Here is a 24,608-nt window from a genome sequence, read left to right on the forward strand (position 1 = left end):
TTACAAAAGAGAAACGGGGAAGCGAAGACCCTCCTCGAGTGGATCGCGCGTTTTTCGTTCACACAGGGCCGGGTCGTCACTTGGGCCGTAACGGCAGCCTAAGCCCAACTTCTAAGCCCGCTTGCCCGCCCGCCTCAACTGCACTCGTCTCCCTTTGCTCTCCGGACTCTCGAAGAGAAGCTCTGCAGTCTGCACCGCATCGACCATCGCCGGTAAGCAACAAGAGAGCCCCACCGATGGCGGAGGAAGCTGCATCCCTGGAGGCGCCGCCGCCGCTCCACAATCCCTCACTGCGAAAATCCTCCCTTGACGATGAGACCCGCGCCCTCGTCGTCCCCGACGCCGCCGCCCTCCCGGCGTCTCCCCCCTCCGCCGTCGAGGCTAACTTCGCGCGCTACTTCGTCGCAGGTAAAAAGACCCGGGCTTTTGTCATAGCCACCGGATTAGAGTAGAGGAAGCTTTGAGCCTTTCTTGGGTTCGAGGTGCAAACGCTTGACCCCTCTTAGAGAGAGTGGATTTCGTAAGGCTATGGAAGCTCAGGGATCTCATCTCGAGACTCGAGGAGCTTACTTCTTTACAGTATTGTCTTTTGAGCCAAGTGTTTAGCAATCTCACGTATGATTGAGTAGGGAAAATAATTCGTTGTATTCATATTCCGGACGTACTGTGCATTGATTATTTGAAACCGCCCTGCTGGATACATCGGCGCTCATGTCATTTTTCTAAGTGTATTCTTGAAAAAATTGTTGTTTCATTTTTTGTTGTAATTAGGGTTACATATCTTCACCTCAATGTTAAGCAAATGTAAAATGAATTAAGCACTCCTTGATTTGTTGGGTGTACATTTCTTTACTCGATCACTGTGGGAGTGTCAGTAACTCAGTATCAGCATTCAACTTTTATTTTTTCCTGGCCCATTGACCCATTCCAACTTCCAGGTAGGATGTAAAAGATCCTGGATTCCGTTGCTGGAAATTTTATTTTCAGCCTACTGTGTCTGCAAATGTGCAGCGTGGTTCTCGAGTATTAGTGATTTAACATACTAGAATGTTTGACAAGTTTATGCTGTTATATGTTGAGCCAGGGGAAGAAAATGTTTCTACTGGTTTCTAGACGTCTGCCTCAAGACTCTAATTCCACTGTACTGCTTTATTGAGCAGATTTTCTGAATCCAGGGTATGATCAGTATGTGTATCGCCATCCTAACGGGTAGGTTTTCAATTTCGACACGTCAATATCAGATTTTTTTTAGGCTTTTGGTGAAATCTGTATTTTCACAATATGCATCTAAGGCTGACAATAGGTCGCTATGCTGTCTCTCCTCAAAGGGGATTATTTGTAGATAGTAAGAATGCTAAATGCTGGGTAATTAAGAAAGCTGAATGTGTGCTTCATAACATAATCGTTGGACTGTTTTATCTCCAAATAAATGATCTGTTCTTGTGTTATGTATTTATTTTCTACAGTAACTCTGGTTGACAAGTGCCAGCCAATGCCTTCCTGTTCTCTGATTAGTGCACACTGGGATTTCTAATGAGACTTAATATTTAGTCTCACGGTTGCTTTGTTCTGTTGAAAAACATTAGATTGTGTGTGGTTGGTTTAGCTCCAGCCCATGTTGTGTTTAAAGAGGAAGGAGTCATATCCACTGTTGACTTCAATGTCGGCAAGTCAGATCGCAGTGAGATGAAAGTCACAGGAAAACGGAAAAGGGTAACTAGATTGTTTTTTCTTTAATGTTTGGTTAAATAAAGGGCAACAAGAATTGATGCTCATTTTACATTGCAGAATGCACAACACTTGCAAGAAAATTCGGCATTGTGCAAAGTTTGTGTAAATGATAAATCTTTTATTGTGAGGTTGGTCCCCTTAATCTTACACATCACAGAAGTATGTCTGAGTCATTATAATTTTCTGCACTGCAGTGTTGCTTATGCTAAAGTTTTACAGATGCTGTGTGAAAGGTTCCCTTTTGGAGATCAATGAAAGATTGATCAAACAACCAGATCTTCTTAATACCGCTGTGAGTACAATCCTGTTGTCTGGCAAATTTTCTCTGTTTCCTTTACTCTTTGTGTGCTTACTATATTGTTTGGTCTCCTTTTATGTTCTAGTTGTGCCCTGAGTTTTTGTTTAATATAGAATATTGATTCAAGAGTTCTACTGCTTTTCTCGTTGCTATGTTTGTTTTCTTTACCATATAGGGAGCAACACACTCCTTTACTCCTTTTTTTCTTCCTTTTTTGCATTTAGGCTGACAGGGAAGGATATATAGCAGTCTTCCAGCCGAAACCAGCTGACTGGCTCAAAATTAAGGATAAATTCCTTAGTTATGAGGACTACAAGAACTTGAGAGGAGTATGCTGACACCCAAAAGGTATCTAGTGCTGTAATTTTTGCCCTTTTGGCTTCTGCTTTCCAAACTTTGAATACGAAGAAACATGTTTTCCAACATCGGTATCTGAGACCATTCCGTATGTAAGACCTCATGTCTCATAAGACCAACTTAAATATGCTAGCTTCAATTTGAATCATGAGTGTCCCACAATATCTAAGGCATAACATGAACTTTATTTGTATTATTTCTTGTACTTGAACTAGATTGCTCTTACATTAACACATTTGTTGGCCTTTTATTTCAACACGGTGTGGAACAACATTAAGTTTGCCTTTGTAATTAAACTATTAATACACTAAATGATACAACATACAATATCCAAGTGTATGTAATATAATCAATCTCCTATTTTAATACTTAGTAAACCTGTTAGACCTTTAATCATGTTGTCATTCAATCATCCAAAACCAACTAAAATGGCTAGATGCACGTATAATCTTAGTCTAAATGTTGAGTACTGTCTTTTTGCATCATTTTCCTGTGGTGTGCAATTAAATCCCCTTTGTCCATGCAGAAGATGTTTCGAACATGAAGGCAGCGCTTAGGTTCGACTCAACCATTCGTGTGATGAAATCTTTACTGCTCCAGATATTCGCAGTTCGATAGAAGCTTCATCACATAGCTCCTGAGACGCAAACATGTGCGCTGGACTCACTTGAACCTCGTGCACTGGGCTGGACTCATTTTGCTTTAGTTATGAGTGGATGAATGGATGTCGGCCTATACAAGATGCTAAGGTCCTGAAGATGTTGCTTTGTTTATTCTGTCAGAAATTTGATGTATAAGTACTGATTCACACATTACCTCCCAGTGTAATAACTGATGAACTGGAATCTAATTATCAAAGATTTTGTTGTCCTCCAAATTATCAAAGTAAAAGTGGAACTTAAAACAAAAACAACGATGACCATTGCGTCGACTGAATATTGTTCACAGTTGGGAGTTGGGATCAAAGAGCAGGTACAGGATTGGGCCACACGCTACCACCTGTTTTCTGTCTTTGGTTGCGTAATAAGCTGTCCATGGTACAGCGCACGCTGATTGCTGAACGGTGGATTGGTGTAATGGTGTTGAATAAACACAAGCAATTCTGCAAATTCCGGGCAAACGAACAAGGCTTCAAAATCAAATCAAAAGAAAAAGGAAAGAATGAATAATGAAAAAAAGACAGAAGAAGAAAAAGAAGGGAAAAAAAGAGAAAAGGATGAAGGCCTTACTGCACTCCGCCCCTGCTGGCCTTCCCCCCTCATTCACTTCTGCCTTTCCTCATCTGCCCGTCGTCGTATCCCCCGGTCCGCCGGTCACCTCGACAAACGGCGAAGGGCGGCAAAATGCTGCAGTGCATCTTTCTCCTCTCCGATTCCGGGTAACCTTGGCTCTACAGTCACCCAATTTCTCTGGCTGCTAACAGTCACCGCTTCGATTCCTAGCCCCCCTCGTTGGATCCGGCGCTGAGCTTGATGCGATCCGGGATGGGGTTTTGGCAGGGAGGTGATGGTGGAGAAGCAGATGGCGGCGCACTGCGTGGACCGCGCTATCTGCGCCTGGTTCTGGGACTACGTCGTCGCCCACGCCGCCGGCGATCCTTCCAAAGTAAAACCTCCTGCTCTTACAAATTTCGGCCTTTTCCGTACCTTTGCTGATTTGCTGATTACTGCTATACACTCGAATCCTACCTCCTGCTTGGCTGGCTGAATTTTGGGAGCTCTTGGGCTAGTCCTAAGCTTCATTCAATACATTGTTTCATTGCTGATGTTACAACCTACCAATTTCGAGCTATTGTAGTTAGGGATGCAAAGCAGGTCGACCAAAACCTACTCCACTCATCTATTTACCTAATAATATATAGATGTACTCATTTTGTGTATAGGGTGGGCAGATAAAATGAATAAATGAGTCGAACCAAACAAACAAATTGCATCCCTGATTGCAGCACTATTTTCATTCTGTTTATCTTAGCTGTTCGATTCCACCAGAATTTTACTTATCAGTTTTGTTGGGCTTTGGAAGGTCTTACAGGTTGTGGTGTCACCAACGCATTACTTGTTTCAAATCTATCGCAATGGTGTAACGTTCTTGGCATGCACCCAAGTGGAGATGGCCCCACTGATGGCAGTTGAGGTGTGTGCTTCATCTCTTTGTGACTTTGTTTTCTTTTCGCTTAGCCGTTACTTGTTCTTTTTAATGTCTTGTACTCTCGTAAGGCTGTAGCAGGAAAAGGTCAAAAATGCAACACATTGGGGGTAAATACTGCTTGTTATTTGGTACAGAGCATGATGGGTGCTTTGGTACAGTGGCGTATGTCAAGGGCGTAGTGATCAAGGGTAGGCAGCCCTCGACTACGGAGTTCGTAGTCTCCTGCCGTGTCTTCCAGGACCGAAGGTTATGCCCCTTACGGCGGCTGGGCTTGAGAGGAGATAGAGAGAGATGGATAATTGTTTTCTCCCTTTCTCAAGTGCTGATTACATCTATATATAGCCCACGGCTGAAACAGAAAAGGGTAATCCCCTCCTAAATAATAGGCTAGATATCTTCTAACAGAAAGGAGTAATCCCTTCCTAAATAATAGGCTAGATATCTTTTATTTCCTTAATCCTAGCGGCTAATTGGTTTGGGCAGCCGCCTCCTGTGTTGCATGCTCGGCTGCCCTGCGTATGTCGCGGGCGCGACGTCGCCTGGAGTAGGGGATGTTGTACATGACATCTCTCCCCCCCTCGACCACCAGCTCGTCCTCGAGCTGGAACGCTGGGTACTTGGCAGAGAAGGCGTCGAGGTCTTCCCATGTGGAGGATGCTGCGGGTTCTCCCTTCCAGCGGATGAGCACCTGTCGAACCCCGCGAGCGACGCGAGTGCGCACAGCACGTTCCGGCTCAGGGTTGATGGCTCCATGATGAACAACGGCTAACGGTGGTGGTGTCGCGGGAGGCTCGCCCACCCATTTCTTGAGGAGGCCGACATGGAACACATCATGAAGCTTGGCGCGTGGAGGCAACTCGAGACGTACTGCCACCTCATTGATGAGCTCGGTGACGCGGTACGACCCAAAGAAGCGGGGCTGAAGCTTGCTCTTCGGCGCCTGAGAAATGGAAGCCACTGGCCGCTGACGGAGTCGGAGGAGCACCCAGTCCCCAACGGCATAGGAGACGTGGCGGTGAGCTTTGTCGTAGTAGCGCTTCTGGATCGCCTGGGCCTGCTCTAGGCGGTGACGGACGTCGGCCAAGAATTCTTCGCGTTCGGCCATTGTTTGGGCCACAGCAGCCACGCGCGTGTCCCCTGCTTCATATGATCTGGTGGTGGGCGGGTCGCGGCCGTATACCACCCGAAATGGTGTCTCCTGTAGAGAAGACTGGTACGCGGTGTTGTATGTATATTCTGCCCAAGGCAGCCACCGCAACCAGTCCCGTGGTCGGTCGCCAGAGAAACAACGTAGGTACATGGCGATGACGCGGTTGGCAGCCTCTGACTGTCCATCGGACTGCGGATGGAATGTCGTGGTCATATGTAGCTTGGCGCCCATGAGCCGCATCAGCTCCCTCCAGAACGTGGAGGTGAACATCGGATCGCGATCGGAAACCATGGATTGCGGCATCCCGTGGAGGCGTACAATGTCGATGAAGAACGCCTGTGCCACAGACTCAGAAGAGTACGGGTGAGCTAAAGGGATGAAATGGCAGTACTTGCTGAAGCGATCCACCACCGTTAGGATGACGGATTTTCCTTTGACCCGGGGCAGAGCCTCGATGAAGTCCAGCCCGACATCAGTCCACACTCCAGTTGGCACGGGTAGTGGAAGAAGAAGACCAGCCGGTTGCAGATGCTCCGTCTTGAAGCGTTGGCACGTAGGGCAGGCGCGGACGAAGTCCTGGATGACGCGACGCATGTCGGGGAAGTGGAAGTCGCGTCGGAGTCGGTGGAGAGTGCGCTGCATGCCCTCATGTCCATCCCCGTGCACCGCGGCCACGATCTCCAGGAGGAGTGGCGAGGTGGGAGGGATGTACAGCCGGCCATCATAGGTGACCAGCCCGTCGACGAGGCCCCACGGGGCTGTACGGGTACCCGCGGCCAGCTCATCCCGGATGGCGACGAGGGCAGGGTCGAGAGCGTGTGCCTGGCGTAGCCGCTCGATGTAGTCGAAACGCGGGGCCGAGATGGTGAGCACTACGCCGTCAGGTGTATCCCGGCGGGACAGCGCGTCCGCGACGGTGTTCTGGGCGCCCGGCTTGTATTCCACCTCAAAGTCGAAACCGAGAAGTTTCCCGACCCAATGATGTTGCGGAATTGTCGCGAGGCGTTGGTCGAGGAGGAACTTCAAGCTGTAGTGGTCTGTCCGGACCGTGAAGCGTCGTCCCCACAGGTATGGGCGCCAGTGGCGTATGGCGTGCACGAGCCCGATGAGTTCTCGCTCATATGCAGCGAGGGAGCGATGGCGTGGCGCGACGGGGCGGCTGAAGAAAGCTATGGGGTGCTTGTCTTGGAGCAGCACCGCCCCGAATCCGTGCGTAGAGGCGTCACACTCGACAACAAAAGGCCGTGTGAAATCCGGAAGCGCCAAGACCGGGGCCGAGGTGACTGCGGTCTTGAGGGCTGTGAATGCCGCCGCCGCGTCCTCAGTCCAGGAGAACCCCTCCTTTTTCAGGAGCGCCGTTAGGGGTGCTGCGATGGCGCCGTAGTCGTGGACGAACTTGCGGTAATAGCCTGCAAGGCCCAAGAACCCGCGGACCGCGCGGGCGGAACGCGGTTGGGGCCAGTCGGCCACCGCCTGCACCTTGGCGGGATCCATGGCGACGCCGGTATCGGAGATGACGTGGCCGAGGTAGGCGATGGACGACACCCCAAACGCACACTTGGAGCGTTTGACGAACAGTTGGTGTTGTTGCAGCATGGTGAGCACGACTCGGAGGTGTCGGAGATGGTCGGCCCAAGAGCAGCTGTAGATCAAAATGTCGTAAAAAAACACCAGTACGAACCAGCGGAGGAAGGGATTCAGAACGTCGTTCATGAGTGCTTGGAATGTCGCCGGAGCGTTGCACAGGCCGAACGGCATGACGAGGAACTCATATAGCCCATCGTGCGTGCGGAACGCCGTTTTGGCGATGTCGTCGGGACGCATGCGGACTTGATGATAGCCCGAGCGGAGGTCCAGCTTGGAGAAGAACTTGGCGCCGTGGAGCTCGTCGAGCAGCTCGTCGACGACTGGAATGGGAAAGGCGTCCTTGACGGTGATGGCGTTCAGGGCGCGGTAGTCGACGCAGAACCGCCACGAGCCCTCAGGCTTCTTGACCAATAGAACGGGTGAAGAGAACGCCGAGGAACTCCGGCGGATGAGCCCCTGGGAGAGCATCGTTGTGCACTGGCGTTCCAGCTCGTCCTTGTGAGTCGCTGGGTAGTGGTACGGCCGCACGGCGACGGCCTGGGCGCCTGGTTGGAGGGTGATGCGGTGGTCGCGAGAGCGCGGTGGAGGCAGCCCTTGAGGCTCGGCGAATACGGGGTCGAAGGAGTGCAGTAGCTCGTCGAGGAGGGACGCGGAGGCCGTGGTGGAGCATATGGCCGCCGCGATGGCGCCCTGGGCGCACGGCCAGCAGATCGGGCGCCCCTGCATTATGAAGGACATGGTGCGGCGCTTGAAATCCCACGTCACCGGCCCGAGCGTGCCGAGCCACTGGGCGCCCAGAACGACATCATACCCAGCCAGCGGCATGACGAAGAGATCGGTGTTGAACACGTCGCCCTGGACGGAGAACGTGACGTGGTGCAAAACGCCTGGGCAGGTGATTCGCTCGTCGTTGGCCACCGTCGCCGTCATGCGTGGCCGAGCGGAGATAGGGAGCCCCGTGCGACGTGCTGCGGACTCTGAGATGAAGCTGTGCGAGGAGCCGTCCAGGAGCGCGGAGAATCGGACGCTGCCGATGGTGACGCCGATCTGGAGGGTGTCGATGAAGCGGACCCCGGCGAGAGCGGAGAGGGAGAAACACGGCGACTCCTCGGTGGATGCCCCTGGTGCGACCCATACGGCGAACACAGGCGCCTCCTTGTCGCCGGGATCCTCCGCTGCCGCGTTGTCGTCCCGCGCGACGTCATCGATCTCCACACCATTGAGGAAGAAAAGGCGGCGGCAGAATCTGTTGTGGCCACGGGTGAACTTCTCATTGCAATTGAAACACAACCCTTGGCGTCGTCGTTCCGCCATCTCCTCCGGTGTGAGACGCCTCTGGTTGCTCTCGCCGCGGCCCTGCTGGGCGGCCGCTGGAGGGGCAGGGAGCGCCAGGAGCGGCTCTGTTGCCGGCAGGGCAGCCCGCTGTGCGGGGCCCGGGGGACCGCGCGGTGCTGGCCGCGTTGGTTGCTGTACCGGTCGGTCGCTCTCCATCAGCTCGACTTGGCGAGCCAAGCTTATGGCCGCCGCGAGTGTGTCTGGATGGTGGAGACGGACGACGTGGCTGAGCGGCGGTAGAAGACCCCCGGTGAAGAACTGGACACGCTGCGCCTCTTCCAGCCGACCGGCGCGAGGTAGAAGGGCCTGGAATCGGCTGGCGTACTCTTCCACGGTTCCGGTGCGTCGGCAGTCGTTGAGCTCGAACATCGGGGCAGACCGGAGCGGGGGCCCGAACCGGAGGCTCAGGAGATCTTTGAAATGTCCCCACGATGGGGTGCCCTCATCGTCCTGAAGCTGGATATACCATAGCTGCGCGACCTCGTCCAGGTGATAGGACGCCATGCGCACGCGCTCCTCCGCCATGGTGCGATGTTGGCGGAAGTAAGCCTCGCACTTGTTGAGGAAGATCATTGGATCGATCGTGCCGTCGAAGCGGGGAAAGTCCCACTTCTTATGGCTCGGGAAGAAGTCGTGATCGCGGGGCCTGTCTGTCTGGTTGCCATCGGCGGTGCCAGACGCTGACGCAGTCCTGTCCTTCATGGCTGCCATGTCGGACTTGAGGGTCTGCATCTCCGAGGTCATGGTCTTGAGCATGTCCAGCACGTCGGCGAGAGACGGCTCAGACATGGTGGCTGCTGGGCTGGTTGCAGATTCAGATGAAGAGGTCGGCGAGGGTGGGGTGGGCGGTGTGGTCTAGGGCTGGTGGCGGCTGGTGAGGCGGTGGAGGATCGGCTGGATCGCTGATACCAGATGTCAAGGGCGTAGTGATCAAGGGTAGGCGGCCCTCGACTACGGAGTTCGTAGTCTCCTGTCGTGTCTTCCAGGACCGAAGGTTATGCCCCTTACGGCGGCTGGGCTTGAGAGGAGATAGAGAGAGATGGATAATTGTTTTCTCCCTTTCTCAAGTGCTGATTACATCTATATATAGCCCACGGCTGAAACAGAAAAGGGTAATCCCCTCCTAAATAATAGGCTATATAACTTCTAACAGAAAGGAGTAATCCCTTCCTAAATAATAGGCTAGATATCTTTTATTTCCTTAATCCTAGCGGCTAATTGGTTTGGGCAGCCGCCTCCTGTGCTGCATGCTCGGCTGCCCTGCGTATGTCGCGGGCGCGACGTCGCCTGGAGTAGGGGATGCCGTACATGACACGTAGCTCTTAGCTCACACATTGTCAGTCGAAAGACATAAGGGCAACCAAAGTAGAGCCTCTTACACACTGATTCACATAGTTTGCTATGTATAAAAGGAATTACTCGTGCTTTGAGCCCCCCAGCCCCTACACGAGTAAAGATCTGGCCTATAGGGGGCGGACCCTCATGTTATATGGGGTCAGCAGCTTCCGTGACCTTTCTCGGTCGGGGCTCCGATTGAGCTTCTTCTTAATATAGTACCATGGGGGCAGTATTTCTCCTACCGGCTGAGTTTTTTTTATAAAAAGGAATTTGGTTTTGTACAACTTGCTATAAAAGGATATATAGTACTGACATCGATAAGTCTATATGACCACTTACTCAAATCTGTAAAGCCAGATAGATTGTCAGCTTCAGTGTCTGTTTGGCAAGAAAAAGAAACATTTGAACCATCAAATTAGTTCTTCTTTGGATCCTCAAATGTTTATCTCGCAGTAGCCTTCCAAATTTATCTATCTGTAAAAAAGAATGTAGTGATTGACCCTAAATGATACTTTTTGGCTGTATTTCCTGGATGTGCTCAAGTGTTTTGCATTTTCAGTTTCTCTCTCGCGTGGCTGATGTCTTGACAGATTATCTTGGAGATCTGAATGAAGATATAATCAAGGACAACTTTGTAATTGTGTATCAGGTGTATTTCCTAGCCTCTGCTACAGTGCTACACCACAATATAGATTATATACAGCTGCTTCCTATTCTATTATTTTTGCTATGTGACTGTATATTCTTCTGAATGAGTATTGCAATTTGCAAGTATTCGGATGGCGCAAAAGTGGTGAGAGCTGTTTTACTGAGGCACCATGTTACGGGTTCGAAGTAGCCTCTCCGCATTTGCGGGAAGAAGGCTTGCCTCAGTTTATCTATTTCTCAGACCCCACTCATGTGGGAGCCTCTGGCACTGGGTCGGCCCCCTTTTTTAGATGGCACAACAGTGATAGTGTCACTTAGTCGCAGGATGATCTGTTTTTACAAACATGTCATAAAGAAATAAATTAAGTATTTATTTAGCAAATGTTCAACTCAAATGTCCTTTGATATATTATAAAGCTTTGGAAATTAAGAAATCTTATCTAACTATTTTTTTTCTCGAATACGCAGGAGAGCTGCGTATCATTATATTAAAAGGAGAAAGAAATAAGGTCCAAAATAGACCTTTTCTAACTATAATTTCTAATGGGGTTAAATATTGTGTTGCATATACAGAGCTACAAAGCTCATGAAATATTAGAATTTACAGAAAATCGAACCTTTTATATTATAATAAATTTCTTCAGGATTTTGTGATAAATTTAAAAGATCAAGGCAGGCCATTGATCTACTGTTGACTTTGTTGAGTCTGTTATAAATAATTTCCTAATCTACATGCTGGAATCAAGTTTTGCTGCTTGCTAAGCGGTTGCCACTTGCCAGTGCACGTATTCTGAAATTTCTCTAATTCTATAGTGCTTAACGACTGCAGATTTTGGATGAGATGATGGATAATGGTTTTCCACTCACAACTGAGCCAAACATCTTGAAAGAGATGATCACCCCACCTAATATTGTGAACAAAATGTTGAATGTTGTTACTGGCAAGAGTTCTACCCTTGGCAGCAAACTTCCAGATGCAGCTGCTTCTTTTGTACCTTGGCGAAGAACAACAGTCAAGGATGCAAGCAATGAAGTCTATGTTAACATAGTCGAGGAACTTGATGCATGTGTGAACAGGTATTCCATTTTTTTCCTTTTAATGTCTTATAAACGGGATCCATTAATTCTGCTAATATGGCTTTTAGGACCTTAGTCACAGTAATTGGTCAAATGTTTCCGGAAGGTACTCATTGTTCAGCATTTTCGTAGTAATTCTGTACATTGAGCTCCAATCTATTTTTTATACCTACAATTTATGAATGCTCTGCACTTTAGCAAGTGCTATGAAAATATAGAAAAAAGGGTATCATAAGAATGAAGATTCATACTATTAAGTAGTGGTATAGCATAATAGCACATGAAACTACCCTACTTATGTTTTATTTAATTTTTCTTATGTTACTGAGGCTCCTTTGCTGTTTGGTATCTTGTTCGTTGATTGGTGCACAGAGAGGGGGTTCTCGTGAAATGCGAAGCATACGGTGAAGTCCAAGTAAACTGCAGCCTCCCAGGTGTGCCAGAGCTGACCATGTCCTTTGCTAACCCTGCAATTATCAATGATGTTACCTTCCACCCCTGCGTCCGATTCAGGCCTTGGGAATCAAATCAGATCCTATCATTTGTTCCTCCCGACGGGCAGTTCAAGCTCATGAGTTACAGGTACTCATTTGTGCACTAGCTTTTCTTCTGTACACACTCAGCACACTCACATTTGATCAAACGAGCAGGGTTCAGAAACTGAAGAAGACACCGATCTATGTGAAACCACAATTAACATCAGATTCCGGGAACTGCCGCGTTAGTGTGATGGTCGGGATTCGAAATGATCCTGGGAAACCTATTGATTCGATAACAGTGCAGTTCCAGTTGCCCCCTCTTATTGTTTCTGCTGATCTGACTGCAAACTATGGCACGGTTGACATCCTTGCCGACAAGGTTAGTGTACTTCCTACCATAAGTTCCACAGTAACTCCACTCATACCTGATCTTGTCACCGGTCAAGGTAAGGGGTCTATAGTAGGTAGTTTCAGAAAATTCTCTGAAGCTGAGCACTCTACAAGTCTACATGTACCTTCACCTTGCTATGCTTCTCTGACGCTAGCCTTCTTATGCAGACCTGTTTGTGGACAATCGGGCAGATACCAAAAGACAAAGCACCGGCACTCTCTGGAAATTTACGACTGGAGGAAGGGCTCGCACAACTGCATGCATTGCCGACATTTCAGGTGAAATTCAGGATTATGGGAGTTGCCCTATCTGGCCTTCAAATTGATAAGCTGGACGTGAAGAACACACCGAACGCTCCGTACAAAGGTTTTAGAGCCCAGACTCAAGCTGGGAAGTATGAGGTCAGATCGTAGGTGCTTGCAGGGGGGCAGCTGTTAGTTCATTCTTGTAGAAAACGAATGATGCTGCGGACCTGGCTCATGGCCTGTTAACACATTGTTATGATCATCAGTTGAGGGTTCACGGCCAGCTGCATTTGGGTCGTTGCATTTGATGGGAGGTGCCATTGTTCTTTGTTCAGGTCAATAGGTGTCCTGTACCTGTACCTGAATCAGATTATCCTCTGTTGTGTGAAAGCAACAGAATACTGCGACCCTAGGCCTATCTAGATAAAGGTTTTGGATTCTGGCACCTTGGGTTATAAAATTCACTTGAGTATAGAATCTCTTTTTTTTGTTATAAGAAAAAAAATCTCTTTTTTGTTAGAAAAGGATGTGACTTAGGAAATGAAGGCTTCTATAACAGTGGGTATGAATTGCTTTTGATATACCAGTTGCAATTGTAGCGGTTTCCTTGTCTGGTAGTATACCAGAGCTGGCCAGTAAGCTAAGCTACTTGTTTGAGTAACATTTCAAAATTTACTTGAAGTGTTTTATCATCTGATGACAAAGAGAATGAAGGGATGAAAGAACATTAGCACCATGGTTTTGGTTGGTCTTGTAAACAGAACCTAATTTTAAAACGCCACTTTATCGCGCAAGAGCAGAGCAACAGTGCAAATAAACCCGCGCGCAGGACGGCAGGAGCAGTCGCAGCCTTGCTTTCCTTATCCAAAAATCTGCTGCCGTCCGTCGGGGTGCCGGTGACACGCGATGGCACTGGCGTCCTCGCCTGCGGCGGTTAGCTCAAGCACCCGTCATCACACGCCTCGCATCTCCGTCTCCTCGTGCTTCTTCTGCCCACCGTCGGGTGCGCCATGTCCTCCTCTTCGTGTTGCCACTGCCAGCACCAGCAGCAGAAGTCGAGGTCGAGGGCATCTGCCGCCTCCAGCCGCCCTGCCTGACCCCCAAGCCGCCGCGGCGCTGCTCCTCGCCGCCGCCGGTACAGTCGGCGCCGCCAGCCTCCTGCTTCGCTCCTCCTCGTCCGGCGCCGCCTCGCAGCAGCAGCGGCGGCAGGAGGGACGAGAAGAGCAGGTAGAGGGAGAGGAGTGCCCGGACTGCGGCGGGACTGGGCTCTGCGGCCGCTGCAAAGGAGAGGGCTTCGTCTTCAAGCAGCTCTCGGAGGAGACGGCCACCAGGGCACGCAAGGCCGCCAAGAACATGGCCACTAGATACACTTCGGGGTATTAATTGTTTGATCGCTTGCTTTCGGTTCCGATTCTAGCTGCATATCTATATATCCATCCATCCTCACCGAGCAAGAACATGACCAATTGCATTGCATCTGTTGTTGCAGGCTGCCCACCAAGTGGACCTACTGCAACAAGTGCTCCTCCACCCGCTCCTGCACAACCTGCGGAGGCTCCGGCAGAATCGTCACCGCACCACCTGTCACCTAGCTAGCACTCAAGGCTATCTATGGAATTTGCAGCTATATGTGTAGCACTGCATGTACCTCTCAGAGAGTCTGATAAAAAGGGTCACTCAGATTTTTTTTCCCTTGTAAAGAGGATTACCAAGAATTTGTATACCATGTCATTTGGCAGTTGCCGCTGTGTCTCCGGCTTCTAAAGCAAATTGGTTGTGTTTACTGAAACTCTTGTCAGGAAATGTGTTTTGATCTGTCTATAAAAGAATAGCAGATAAACACGCACACACACACGGATAGATGGCAAGGAAAGTAAAAGATTACTAGCAAAGTAGCCGGCAGAGCAGAGCAGTGTTGCCGGCTAGCTATCCGACGCGAGCTGCGTGGGGGACTGGGGAGGAAGGAGACGGCATGGATGCGCCCGTACCTCGATGATGTTCGTGCTGGGTGGCGCTCGCTCGCACGCGCTGCCGCCCAAGTAGTCGCCGCAAAGACTGATGCTCTATATAATTAGTAGAATTGGACTTTTGCTCTAACACGAATGGGGATGTAGCTCAGATGGTAGAGCGCTCGCTTAGCATGCGAGAGGCACGGGGATCGATACCCCGCATCTCCATCCAAGTTTTTTTGTCAGTTCTTTCGGGGTTTTTTTTTTTTTTTTTTTGCCTCCCACGCTGGCTGCAAACCAGGCCCATTTAGTCTGTGTTAGCCCATATTGGTTGTTTCAAAAAAATTAAGGTACAGTTTTTAGCAGTCTTCTGTGGGTTTGAAATTTTTAGAAAAACTTTTTTACAACAGTCCTAAGTATAAGGTTTTTGGCAATAATTTTTTAGCAGTCTCTTTGAGTTAGGCTATTTTTTTCACTGTGCATAGTAGTTATTTGTTAATTTTACTGAAACTTATTTAGAGAATAAAATGGTTAATTGTCTTAGGGTGTGGTTTTGACAGATCCAGGACTTTTTTATGACGGTCCGTGGTGGCGACACGGATGATACGCACGTGCGCAGAATCAGTTAGGGTTCTAGATTTCTAGCGAGGTTTGTTAGTAAAACCCGCGGTATTAACTCGGTAACCAACTTGTAACGAGTCCAAGCCTCATCCCTTTATATAGATGAATGATTACGGTCGATTAACCCCCCATAATCGATCAAATCAACTCTACTTATTGTTTTACCTTATGCGTTAGGAGTGGCCCTAGTTTAGTCTCTCTACCTCGAATTTTCACAGCTCTTCGACTCTACGTTGACTAGAGACGTCTTGAGTAGCCTGCCGACGCTAAGACACAACATAGGATCTCTCTTTCCCGACGGGTCTCTCCCGATAGACGAGATCTAGGTCTGCTGCGAAGAGGACAACCGTCTGCGTCATCGCGGACCGTCTGAGCCCAAGTACGGACCATCCAAACGTACGTATAGGAGGAGCCACTCCTGCGCCCAAAGTTGCGGACCAAAGGCATTCTCATGCGGCAAGAGTACAATTTGAGGCATCGAATTGGGAAAACCCATAACCATAGCAAAGCATGATTGGCAAACAACTGATGTGTAGAGTTAACTGGCCAAGATGGTACCCCAGACCTGTAGATCGCAGGAGCTATATCGATTAGAGATTTTCGCACCTGTGACCAGGACGGGCGCATAGGTGGTGACCACCCCACAGCCAGATGACTGGTGTTGAAGTGTGGCACTGTTGAAGCCGCCTGTGGAGAGGTCGCACTCGCACATATGGGTAGCTGCTGGCATCATGAAGTCGATACGACATTTGGAGCAATTAAAAGTCTGTTTACTTAATACAACAATCACACCAGCAATGATCATGCATCTATGAGCTTATTTGATACAAGATCGCTAGGGATAGCATAAGAATGTCCTAATCCTGGAGCAAAGTACTGGATACAAGAACCTGCTAGGCTTAGGAGAAGAATATCCTATCATGATCTTGGAATAACTCAAGAAGAGAATCTAAACAGCTTCAATGCAGGTAAGCCATCTAAGTTTGGTACAACATCTCCTTGAAATAGGATGAGTGCTATCCACGGAATACTTGGAGACCTCGCCCACCAACCTCAACTTTGAAGCAGCGATAACCGTGAGATTCGAGCTCTGTGGTGACTTTCTCCAGAACAGTATTGGCCGATACTGATAATCATGTCAAGGAAGCATTTGACATTATTGAAAATGACAGTCAGATGAAAAACTTCTCTAAGTAGGTACAGAACAGAAACTCAGATACGATGAGATCTATGGATGTTTAGGAATTTAAACTGCTACAGATCCTGTCCTTCCACATTGATATATTTATTTAAAAACCTCATATATATTAGATGGGATGGAACCTAGAATTATTCTACATGACTATATAGTGTTAAGTAACAAGCACTTCATTCAAAGTTAAAAAAAAAATCGACTTAGGACAAAGCCAAAATGAACTACGATTTCAAACAGAGAGAGCATAAGACAGGCCACTGTAGTTCTCAAGTTCCCAAACTGTCAGGTTCATTATTAATGCAAATATCAAGACCCAGATTTCTGAAAAGCTTTGAGTTGAAATGTTAAAGATTAACAGAAATCACACATAAGTTGTATGGTGTTTATTTTGTATAAAACCATAAAGGAAAAGATGCAGCCAGGGGATATATAAAAAAGGATACACGTCGGTATTAGAGTCAACACACAGCCTCCACCACCAGCTCCAGTTAGCTTTGAGACCAAGCTATATTTCAGAGTGGTCCGCAACACAGTTTCTATAGAAGAATGGCTGACTCCCATACACTGAAGCAAACCTTGGTTCATCTCCATAAGCTCTGCTAGCTTATCCTCCTTAGAGGTGATGGCTATCTCATCCTCGGCTGCTAACTCAACAATGCTTGAAAGCTCTTCACTAATAGAGTTCACTGCATGGAAGACAGAAGCCATAGCATCTGGATGCCTAGACGCCCTTTCAGACACACCAGCAACCAATGCCTTTGTGTTCCTACCAACTCTTGTATCAGTAATAAGCATTTTGACTGGGTTCCAGGACTCAAGGTTTGTCAGTTCCCCCTTCTTGAATTTGATCATTTTCCCTAGATTCAAACAAAAGATTTAGTGAACCAAAACAAATTAGGAGAAATGATAAGGCAATTAACATTCAGGTGACCTCATGCTTCCTAATAAACTACTTAACGCCCATTAACGAAGATTTCCATACCTTAGACCTAAAACTAATTAAATTATTGATTTCGATACATAGATACATCATTTTTATGTACCTGTAAGTCAAGAACATATATAACTCAATAGAACATATATATAACTCACTAGGACATATATAACTAGGGGAGTTGTTTGAAAAAAAAACAAATAAAGCCCTGTTTGGTTCCATAGGACTAATGTTTAGTCCATATCTTTTAGTCCTTTTTAGTCCCTAATTCTCCAAACACAAGAAGGGGGAACATATATATAATAGAGGGACTAAACCAGTTTAGGGGGTGTTTGGTTTTTTAGGACTAATGTTTAGTCCCTAGGTTTTATTCCATTTTAGTTCTAAAATTGCCAAATATAGAAACTAAAACTTTATTTTAGTTTCTATATTTAGCAATTTATACACTAAAAAGGAATAAAATGAAGGGACTAAACATTAGTCCCTAGAAACCAAACATGGCCTTAGTCTCTAGTCCCTTCCAGGGCTCCTAAATGGGACTAAACGCAAAAAATTCCTCTCCTGCCCTCGAGCAGCCGCAGCAGCCCGCGCGCAGCAGCCCACGGCAAAAAACCTAGCCGCCGCAGCAGCCCGCGCGCGCTCGGCAAAAAACCCTAGCCGCCGGCCACCGCAGCAGCCCGCGCGCGCTCGTCAAAAAACCGCAGCAGCAGCAGCGGCCAGCCTCGCGGGTGTGGCGGCGTCCGCGCTGCGCTTGCCTGTGGCTGAGTCCCAGGGGTGCCTGCGGCGGAAGGGTGTCGCGGGGTGCCTGCGGCGTTCTTTTTTCTGTCCCAGAAGCAAAGCAGCAGCGCTCGCCCCTTCTTCTCCGCCGCCGGTCGCAAGATGGAGAACCACCGCAACTTCAGGGACTTCTTATCCCAAGGTTGCTCTTCATCGACGTCCAGGGGCCGCACTGGTCATGAAGCTCCCGAGGACGACGACTTTGGCACCTTCTCGCAGTCGCCGTTTGCTCTGCCACCACGCATCAATGTCCCAGCACCTCGCAGCCGCATTGAAGCTCTTGATCTGAACTCCCAGTCCCAGGGTACCGATTTTCCATATCTCTCATCCTACCAAGATGTTCTCCAGTCAGGTGATGGTGGATCCGACCTAGGTTTGCCTCCTCTTGGTCGTGGTAGATCAGCGCGCACACTATTTCAATCCACCAGAACCATTTCAGCTCCTATTTCTCATGCCCGAGGTCCAATTCGAGGTTGCCGTGGAGTTAGGGGGAGAGGCACTAGTAGTCGTGGTGGAGGTCGATCTGCTATTTCTGCACCTATTGACCCTGTCCTCATTGAAGATTTTGGAGATGAACCAACCAATGAAATGGATTCTCGAGCTTCTGTGGTAAGAAAATTTTTCATGTCTTGATTACAATGTTTTACTGTGTTTGCTATAATGAATTGTATGTGCCTCAAGTGGTCATTAAACAAGATCTGTATGTTCATCACACATGAGTTACTCTATTTAAGTACTATTTCTGTTTTTATTTGATGAATTCAGTTTCATCATCTATTAGTTCATCACACATGAATTTAAGGGTGCACTGTGATCTGTGATTAAACGTGATTCTTTTGTTATTGATGCACCACTTTGCAAATTTTAGTGTTTCTATACTCCCCTATTCCTTTGCAAGCAACACATGAATTTCATACATGTTAATGGTCCTAACCGTGGAGGGCATGTTACAGGAATTCATGCTTATTAATTATATACATAAAATTAGTTGGTCACTTATCAATCTGATTTATAATATAACTTACGGCATTGCAAATTCCAGAATCCTTTTAATATCTAATAAAGGAAATTGTCAAAAATTCCAGCATTCCCATTAGCAAAAAAACTATAGTGATTTATAATGATTGTTTTTAACTTTTGTTCATATTCCGTGGTTGTTACATACAAAAGCCTCGTTTTGACAAGGCCAATTGGAATGAAGAGAACACACAAATATTCTGTGATTTATGTGTTGACCAAATTAGAGCTGGGAACTGTCTAAATGGTACAATGACAACCAGAGGATACAACCTGATAAAGGAAGAATTCTTTTCTAAGACAGGACTCAGACACGACACCAAACAATTTAAGAATAGATGGACTCAGTGTAAGGCCTTGTACTCTTTTTGGTTGTTTCTTAACAATCAAAGTGGGTTAGGAAGAAGGGCTGATGGTGTAGTTATAGCTTCAGATTCATTCTGGAAGACTCACACAGAGGTTAGTGCACTGGTGTCATATATCTCTGTACATGAAGCCCTTACAACTGATAGCTAAAATGTGTGTTACCTTTTATTGCAGAAAAGAAAAGAGTGCAGGAAGTTTCAACATGCGATTCCTACATACATGGAACAATTAGCAGAAATGTTCCATGGAATTGTTGTTGATGGGTCTAGTTCTTGTATCCCTGGTGATGTACACAGACCATCACAAGAAGTATATGAAGAACAAGAAGAAAATGGAGATGGGGAAGACCTTTTGAATTCTAGTACCCCTAGTAGCAGAGGAAAGAGGAGCTTTACCAGTACAGCACGTAGTCCACCTAAAAAAAGCAAAAGTCCTATGGTAAAGATGTTTAAAGGACTAATCAATGAAATGCAGCTATCAAGGAATGCAGACACTGATGTTTTTAACCAACTAAAAACTATCCAAGAAAACAAAAGTTTAGAAGCCATTGATCAGTTCAATTCTTGTCTAGACTTGGCAGTAGAATCTGGAGCTGACAAGGAGTCAGATGAGTACTTTGTGGCAACCAAACTATTCAAGGATGAGTACAATAGAGCTATTTTCAATCGCTTTGATACTGCAACACAAAGGATGAAGTGGCTACAAAGGTTTTGCAAGGAATATTTTGGTTGAAGGTTATTGTGTGGCTTTTAGCACAAATTATGTGAGAACTATGTGTCATGTGTCTGTGTTTTGAACTCTATGTGAGAATCGTGTCATATGTCTTTGTTTTGAACTCTATGTGAGAATTGTGTCATGTGTCTATGTGCCTATCATTTATCCAGTTTGCAACTGAGTTCCATTTAATTTTGTATTCCCTGATTATACAACTGTGTCATGTGTCTATGTGCTGCATATTTTTTTTGTTAATGTGTTGATCTCTTTTCCTGTGATAATTATGAAGGTTGAGGCATCTGATGATCTGCTACAAGCAGCAATGTTACTAAGGTTGCGTAGCAAGAGGCGAAGATACATAGCAGCTACAACCATTATGATTGGTATGTACCACTTTGAGACTTACATGAACAAATCATCATACAGGGAACCAACTGAAACTGGTTATGCATGGGTTATGAGAACACTAGGAAATAGAACAAGTTGCTACAACATGTTTAGGATGAGCAGAACCGTGTTTGAAAACTTGCATACTGTTCTTGTTGAGACATATGGGTTGAAAAGCACTAGAAAAATGTCATCAGTAGAGGCTTTGGGGATGTTTCTATGGATTTGTGGAGCTCCTCAGTCACTTAGGCAGGCAGAAAATCGATTTTGTAGGTCTATAGAAACCTGTAGTCGAAAATTTGACAAAGTCCTTACTAGTTTGAACAAATTGGCAGCTGACATAATAAGACCAATAGACCTAGAGTTTAAAACTATTCATGCAAGGCTACAATCACCTAGATTTGCACCTTTCTTTGACAATTGCATTGGAGCCATTGATGGCACACATATCCCAGTTGTGGTTCCAATTAGCAAAGTAGTGCAACACACTGGCAGGCATGGGTACACTACACAAAATGTTTTGGCCATTTGTGATTTCGATATGAGATTTACTTTTGTTGTGGCTGGATGGCCGGGGTCAGTTCACGACATGAGAGTGTTTAAAGATGCAATTGAGAAATATGGAGATAAGTTTCCACATCCTCCTGAAGGGAAATTCTACCTTGTGGACTCAGGTTACCCAAACCGTAAAGGTTACCTTGCTCCTTACAAAGGTACAAAATACCATCTGCCAGAATTCCGAAATGGTCCGATGCCAGGCGGTAAAAAGGAGAATTTCAATTACGCACATTCTTCTCTTAGAAATGTTATTGAGAGGTCATTTGGTGTGTTGAAAATGAAATGGAGGATTCTATTGAATCTCCCTAGTTATCCAATGCCAAAACAAAGCAAAATAATTATGGGATGCATGGCACTTCATAATTTTATTAGAGAGAGTTATCTGGGAGACAAGGACTTTGATTTGTGTGACCATGATGAGAATTATGTTCCTGAAATTGGTGAGTCATCTACTGCCGGTGCAATTAGTCAAGACGTCGTTTCAGTTCAAGGTGAAGACGACTACAATATGAATGAATTTCGAGAATGGATATGTGATGGTTTGTTTAGTAGAATGTAAAATGCATTGTGTGTAATAAATTTGTGTATCGTTCTGGACTGTTCTATTATTTGAAACTCATTTGTGGCAGCTTCTCAGTTTGGCATTTGGAATATTTGAAATATATTTAAAATATATTTGTGGTTTGTTCATATTGGATGCAATGAAACGAGAGAGATCTTGTAATTTTTGCTTCTGTTGTGCAAGCAGTTGCAGTTTCCTTTTGGTGGCATTTGATTTATAATATATTTCACAGTCGCATTTGTAAACAGTCGTATTTGAAATATATTTCAGTTCACAGGTGTTTGTATTTCAGTTTCAAATATATTTCAGTTTCAAATATATGCTCAGCAGCACAGTTCAGTTCAGCAACACAGTTTCAGCTCAGCGCACAGTCTTATTTGCAAGCAGCAGGGGCAGGGGCAAGAGTGAGGGCATTTTGGTATTTGTATACTGCTTTAACTGTGTTTAGCTCATGTTTAGTCTCTAGAACCAAACAGGGTAGGGACTAAAGATTAGTCTCTTGACTAAACTTTAGTCCTAGGACTAATAAAACCAAACAGCGCCTAAATAAACTAGAAGCAATCCTGAATTCCTAACAGTGACTAGAGTGGGGTGCCATTCAGAAATCAACCATTAAAAGTTATTGCGAACAACCACTAGAGGTCAGCCCTGAATGAAAAAAAACTAATCAATTTCACAGCATACCAAAAGTGCTGACGGAATTGTCAATGCCAGAAGGCTTGCCATGAATAATCTTTTCCCCTTGGAACGCCCATTGGTTGACCAGCTCAAGAGCACCCTTCTCCAACACCTCCCAACCCTCAGCACCCCTGCGTGCTCCAACACTTACTGCACCAGCAGCAGTCAATAGCGCCCCCGACATGGAAACACAAAATGCCGCTGATGAGCCGAGCCCTGCGCCCATGGGCAGGTCCGAGGACACCACTGCCTTGCCAGGCCTGCATCTGCACAAGAACACAGCCAATTACATGTGTGAAAAAAAAAAAGTTAATGTGGGCGAGAGTCAGGCATCACACAGACAATGCAAGATTGATTGATCTAGGTGGAATAAGCAACCAACCCCAAAATGGAGGCGTAGAGAAAAAGGAAGGCGGAGAGGCCGGCGGAGAGCCAGATCTTGGCCTCAGGGATCTCCTGGTCCTGCAAGAGCCTGGCAATGGCGGCCAGCTGGTCAGGGGAGCACGGCGCCGGAGCCCCGGGGTTGGCGCTGATCTCCTCCCCCAGCGCCCCGCGGAGGCGCGAGCACGGCCACGAGAAGGTGAGGCCCGAGTCCCTGAGGTCCAGCTCCACCGCGCCGGAGCCAGCGCCGCCACCCTCTCCTGCGTGGCAACAAGGGAGAGGAGCTGTGAGAAGAGTACCAGCGACCGCGACGACACGAAGAACCAGTAGAACTAGTCAGGGTTGGCGGGAGTACCTGGGCCTGTGGGGCGGAGGAGGAGGGAGGAGTTGGTGTAGAGATCGATGGCAGCGGCGACGGCGGCGGAGCCGTGGACGACGGCGTGCTCGCCCGCGAGGATGATCTTGCCGGGCGCGCGGGCGCGCACTTCCAACGGGCCCCGATGCTCCGCCGTGCCGGCGACTGGATCCATGGCACCCAAGAAGACGAAATCCGCGGATCCGCGGGCAAAGGCGACCGCTGTCCTGTCCTCACGGTTGGTCTCGTGGCGTCCCTTGGCACTCGAGCTCGAGGTGGCCAGTGGCGTCAGTAGTGCATCTATCTACTGGCGCCGTCGCTGTCGGTCCTCCGGAGGTGAAACGGGCGGAGTTGCCAAGAAATAGGAACAGAACAGCGACGGCCAACCGGCCCGGGGGGAAGCGAGGCACGTGTCTTGTGTCTCGCGATGACGAACTGGCGCGGCGGCAGCGTGGTGGCGTTGAGGCGGCGGCGGCGTACCCAGTGCCCTGCCGGCGAGGAAACGAAACGACAGGAAGGACGATCGATCTGTTCAGGTCGTAACCATCAACCATAAAAGAGAGCAGCTACAGGACACAGCCGTTATGTGAAGTGAAAGTGTTGAAATCTATACTCCTATTAAGAACGTAGTGTGGGCTAAGAGTGAAAACGGTCGGGCGCGGTGCAAAGTTCGCGGTGAAAACGGTCGGGCTTCGAGTTATTGTATTTGTCTGTTCATAAGAAGAAAACAAATTTGTGATTTTCTAAATTCGAAAATAGAAATGAAGCCCTTTTTGTTCAGTCTATGTGGACCTTTTTGTATAATAAGAATTAATCAAAATATTAAATTCTAAGTATTTTGTTTCATATAGGAATAGAACGTCAAAATATTCCTTGATTTAAATAAAATCTGGAATTATGTTACATAACGCTATCTTCAGCAGCTTACTCATACTTATATTCAAACTTCACTCTACGAACAGTACTGTCGGCGTTTCGACTCCGGGGGGTCTCTGGACCGACGAGTAAATTGTCGCCCGTGTCCCAGTCCAGATGGGTCGGCGCGAGACGGAGCGCGAAGGGGGGAAAACCAGAGGGAGACAGGCGTAAAAGGGGAAACCCGCGGCCTTCGTGTTTATCCCGCGCCCAGGTCGGGTGCGCTTGCAGTATGGGGTTACAAGCGTCCGCGTGGGAGGGAGCGAGAGGCCTGCACGCGTCGTCCCGTCCTCCCCGCGCGGCCAACCCTCTGTAAGAGGGCCCTGGACCTTCTTTTATAGGCGTAAGGAGAGGGTCCAGGTGTACAATGGGAGATGTAGCAGTGTGCTAACGTGTCTAGCAGAGAGGAGCTAGT

General features: G+C 47.5%; 5 protein-coding genes, 1 long non-coding RNA gene and 1 other non-coding gene across 8 annotated transcripts; 5 read left to right on the forward strand and 2 right to left on the reverse strand.

Annotated features, from left to right (window-relative positions):
- The first annotated feature begins 41 nt into the window (after positions 1-41).
- On the forward strand, positions 42-3,277 carry LOC103654969 (uncharacterized). Its single transcript, XM_008681784.4, has 7 exons — positions 42-408; positions 1,161-1,209; positions 1,587-1,713; positions 1,789-1,859; positions 1,951-2,023; positions 2,254-2,377; positions 2,913-3,277. Exons 1-6 carry the CDS (start codon positions 237-239, stop codon positions 2,365-2,367), a joined length of 606 nt encoding a protein of 201 aa, XP_008680006.1. The 5' UTR covers positions 42-236; the 3' UTR covers positions 2,368-2,377; positions 2,913-3,277.
- On the reverse strand, positions 3,215-4,239 carry LOC109946118 (uncharacterized). Its single transcript, XR_002269375.2, has 2 exons — positions 3,616-4,239; positions 3,215-3,488 (listed from the first exon to the last, which is right to left on the reverse strand). It is a non-coding gene; the product is annotated as an uncharacterized lncRNA (long non-coding RNA).
- LOC100273129 (uncharacterized) lies at positions 3,595-14,567 on the forward strand. 2 transcript variants are annotated; one of them, XM_008678572.4, is made up of 9 exons: positions 3,595-3,764; positions 3,886-3,991; positions 4,409-4,519; positions 10,504-10,593; positions 11,422-11,669; positions 12,042-12,251; positions 12,320-12,527; positions 12,707-14,160; positions 14,274-14,567. In XM_008678572.4, exons 1-8 carry the CDS (start codon positions 3,730-3,732, stop codon positions 12,950-12,952), a joined length of 1,254 nt encoding a protein of 417 aa, XP_008676794.1. In that variant the 5' UTR covers positions 3,595-3,729; the 3' UTR covers positions 12,953-14,160; positions 14,274-14,567. The 2 variants fall into 2 exon arrangements, with proteins under 2 accessions (XP_008676794.1, NP_001347144.1); NM_001360215.1 differs by lacking the exon at positions 14,274-14,567 and having other exon boundaries at positions 3,633-3,764; positions 12,707-13,278.
- Positions 14,568-14,888: 321 nt separating this feature from the next.
- Positions 14,889-14,961, forward strand: TRNAA-AGC (transfer RNA alanine (anticodon AGC)). The gene has a single exon. It is a non-coding gene; the product is annotated as a tRNA-Ala (tRNA).
- A 1,141-nt stretch (positions 14,962-16,102) lies between these two features.
- Positions 16,103-23,859, reverse strand: LOC100279817 (uncharacterized). The gene is made up of 5 exons (NM_001352972.1): positions 23,279-23,859; positions 22,925-23,183; positions 22,549-22,808; positions 16,993-17,406; positions 16,103-16,480 (listed from the first exon to the last, which is right to left on the reverse strand). Exons 1-5 carry the CDS (start codon positions 23,451-23,453, stop codon positions 16,371-16,373), a joined length of 1,218 nt encoding a protein of 405 aa, NP_001339901.1. The 5' UTR covers positions 23,454-23,859; the 3' UTR covers positions 16,103-16,370.
- LOC103654970 (uncharacterized) lies at positions 17,913-20,133 on the forward strand. The gene is made up of 2 exons (XM_035967580.1): positions 17,913-18,869; positions 19,431-20,133. Exons 1-2 carry the CDS (start codon positions 18,363-18,365, stop codon positions 19,791-19,793), a joined length of 870 nt encoding a protein of 289 aa, XP_035823473.1. The 5' UTR covers positions 17,913-18,362; the 3' UTR covers positions 19,794-20,133.
- Positions 20,181-22,155, forward strand: LOC109939289 (uncharacterized). Its single transcript, XM_020552961.3, has one exon. It carries the CDS (start codon positions 20,641-20,643, stop codon positions 21,859-21,861), a length of 1,221 nt encoding a protein of 406 aa, XP_020408550.1. The 5' UTR covers positions 20,181-20,640; the 3' UTR covers positions 21,862-22,155.
- Positions 23,860-24,608: the final 749 nt, after the last annotated feature.

This window comes from Zea mays, chromosome 4 (assembly GCF_902167145.1).
Source record: "Zea mays cultivar B73 chromosome 4, Zm-B73-REFERENCE-NAM-5.0, whole genome shotgun sequence".
Lineage (NCBI taxonomy): Eukaryota > Viridiplantae > Streptophyta > Magnoliopsida > Poales > Poaceae > Zea > Zea mays.